General features: G+C 41.3%; 1 protein-coding gene across 1 annotated transcript in view; it reads right to left on the bottom strand.

Annotated features, from left to right (window-relative positions):
- Positions 1–964: 964 nt before the first annotated feature.
- Positions 965–2151, bottom strand: part of LOC121839670 (selection and upkeep of intraepithelial T-cells protein 5-like) — a 3569-nt gene continuing 2382 nt past the window's right edge. Inside the window, exons 1-2 of the mRNA XM_042299861.1 lie at positions 1856–2151; positions 965–1771 (exon numbers count right to left, since the gene is read on the bottom strand). The exon at positions 1856–2151 is cut by the window's right edge and continues 2382 nt beyond it. Coding sequence (XP_042155795.1) covers positions 1695–1771; positions 1856–2151 — 373 coding nt within the window. The 3' untranslated portion in view covers positions 965–1694. The remainder of the gene's footprint in view (positions 1772–1855) is intronic.

Genomic DNA, 2151 nt, shown 5'->3' with positions numbered 1-2151 from the left:
ACAAGATACAACGAGCTGAAATGAGCCACCTAGAATTCCCCACATGGAAGATTCTTGTCAACGTGCTAGCTATCTGACTGTCCAGAAATCACAACAAGGCATACCTTATGGACACATCGCTGTGAGCTCGCCAGCCAACCCATCTATGGATATATATCAGTTAAATGGGCAAAATGCACCAAGGAATTGATCAATAATGTTTAGTGTGAATACAAAACAAGTAAAGTACACTTTTAATCTCTAATAGAATGCAACATTACAAATGCATCCTGAATGACAGCCTGTTCATATAGTGCATGTAGTGCACTATTGTGGGCTCCCCATGGCCTGTGGTCTAAAGTAGTACACTATTATACAGAAAAGGGTGTCATTTGGGACTGAGCATTAGGCAGTGACTGTCTGTTTTTGGTGACCCTTGACCTAAGAAGAAGTCAGCGAGCGTCATACAGCACGATGACGTCAGAGATATGGACCCCTTTTCTCAGCGCACTACTTTTGACCAGGACCAATAGGATAGAGCACTACTTTTGACCAGGGCCAATAGGATAGAGCACCACTTTTGACCAGGGCCAATAGGATAGAGCACTACTTTTGACCAGGGCCAATAGGATAGAGCAAGACTTTTAACCAGGGCCAATAGGATAGAGCACTACTTTTGACCAGGGCCAATAGGATAGAGCACTACTTTTGACCAGGGCCAATAGGATAGAGCACTACTTTTGACCAGGGCCAATAGGGTAGAGCACTACTTTTGACCAGGGCCAATAGGATAGAGCACTACTTTTGACCAGGGCCAATAGGGTAGAGCACTACTTTTGACCAGGGCCAATAGGATAGGATAGAGCACTACTTTTGACCAGGGCCAATAGGATAGAGCACTACTTTTGACCAGGGCCAATAGGATAGTGCACTACTTTTGACCAGGGCCAATAGGATAGTGCACTACTTTTGACCAGGGCCAATAGGATAGAGCACTACTTTTGACCAGGGCCAATAGGATAGAGCACTACTTTTGACCAGGGCCAATAGGGTTCTTGTAAAAAATAGCTTAATATAGTGGAATAGGGTGCCATTTGGGATGCAGCGATACTGTCACTTCAGAAACGTTGGTGCTTTTTGCCATTACATTTGGGAAATATGGCAGGTAGCTTTCTGAGGAAATAATCAATGATTGTTACGACCACAGATTGTTTACTGGTTATATAAACTTGATTAATGTAGGAGTGTATAGCAACACTGAAATCAAATGATCTGGGCCTGTAGGTAACTAATGTCACAGAACAAGCTATTTAAATGAATTGCTCATTTATTTAACTCGCTAAAAAGTGCATCCAACGATTAAAATCCTGTCCTGGTTTGATTGCTAGCTAGCTATTAAAGTTAACACAATTGATTCTACATAGAGCTGACGTTGTTCGCTAACAATTAGCTTACATAACAGAGCAGGCTTTGCTAGCGCTACCATTTGACTAACTAAATGCTAAAGGTTGGCATAATAATATAACACAAACCTAACACAAGCTGATAGCCTACCACAAGCTGATAGCCCAACGCAAGCTGATAGCCCATAACAAGCTGATAGCCCGTAACAAGCTGGTAGCCTAACGCAAGCTGATAGCCCATAACAAGCTGATAGCCCATAACAAGCTGATAGCCCGTAACAAGCTGATAGCCTAACGCAAGCTGATAGCCCATTACAAGCTGATAGCAGCTGTCCAGCAATAAAATAACCAAATCTGTGCTACATCAGCTGTTTTAGTCCATTTATCAGCTGTTTTAGTCCATTTATCAGCTGTTTTAGTCCCTATATCAGCTGTTTTAGTCCATTTATCAGCTGATTTAGTCCATTTATCACCTGTTTTAGTCCATTTATCAGCTGTTTTAGTCCCTATATCAGCTGTTTTAGTCCATTTATCAGCTGATTTAGTCCATTTATCACCTGTTTTAGTCCATTTATCAGCTGTTTTAGTCCATTTATCAGCTGTTTTAGTCCCCATATCAGCTGTTTTAGTCCATTTATCAGCTGTTTTAGTCCATTTATCAGCTGTTTTAGTCCCTATATCAGCTGTTTTAGTCCATTTATCAGCTGTTTTAGTCCATTTATCAGCTGATTTAGTCCATTTATCACCTGTTTTAGTCCCTATATCAGCT

Source organism: Oncorhynchus tshawytscha, linkage group LG16, assembly GCF_018296145.1.
Source record: "Oncorhynchus tshawytscha isolate Ot180627B linkage group LG16, Otsh_v2.0, whole genome shotgun sequence".
In the NCBI taxonomy this organism is placed as follows: Eukaryota; Metazoa; Chordata; class Actinopteri; order Salmoniformes; family Salmonidae; genus Oncorhynchus; species Oncorhynchus tshawytscha.
Note: the sequence above shows the minus strand (reverse complement) of the source record. Positions and strands in the feature narration are given on the sequence as shown.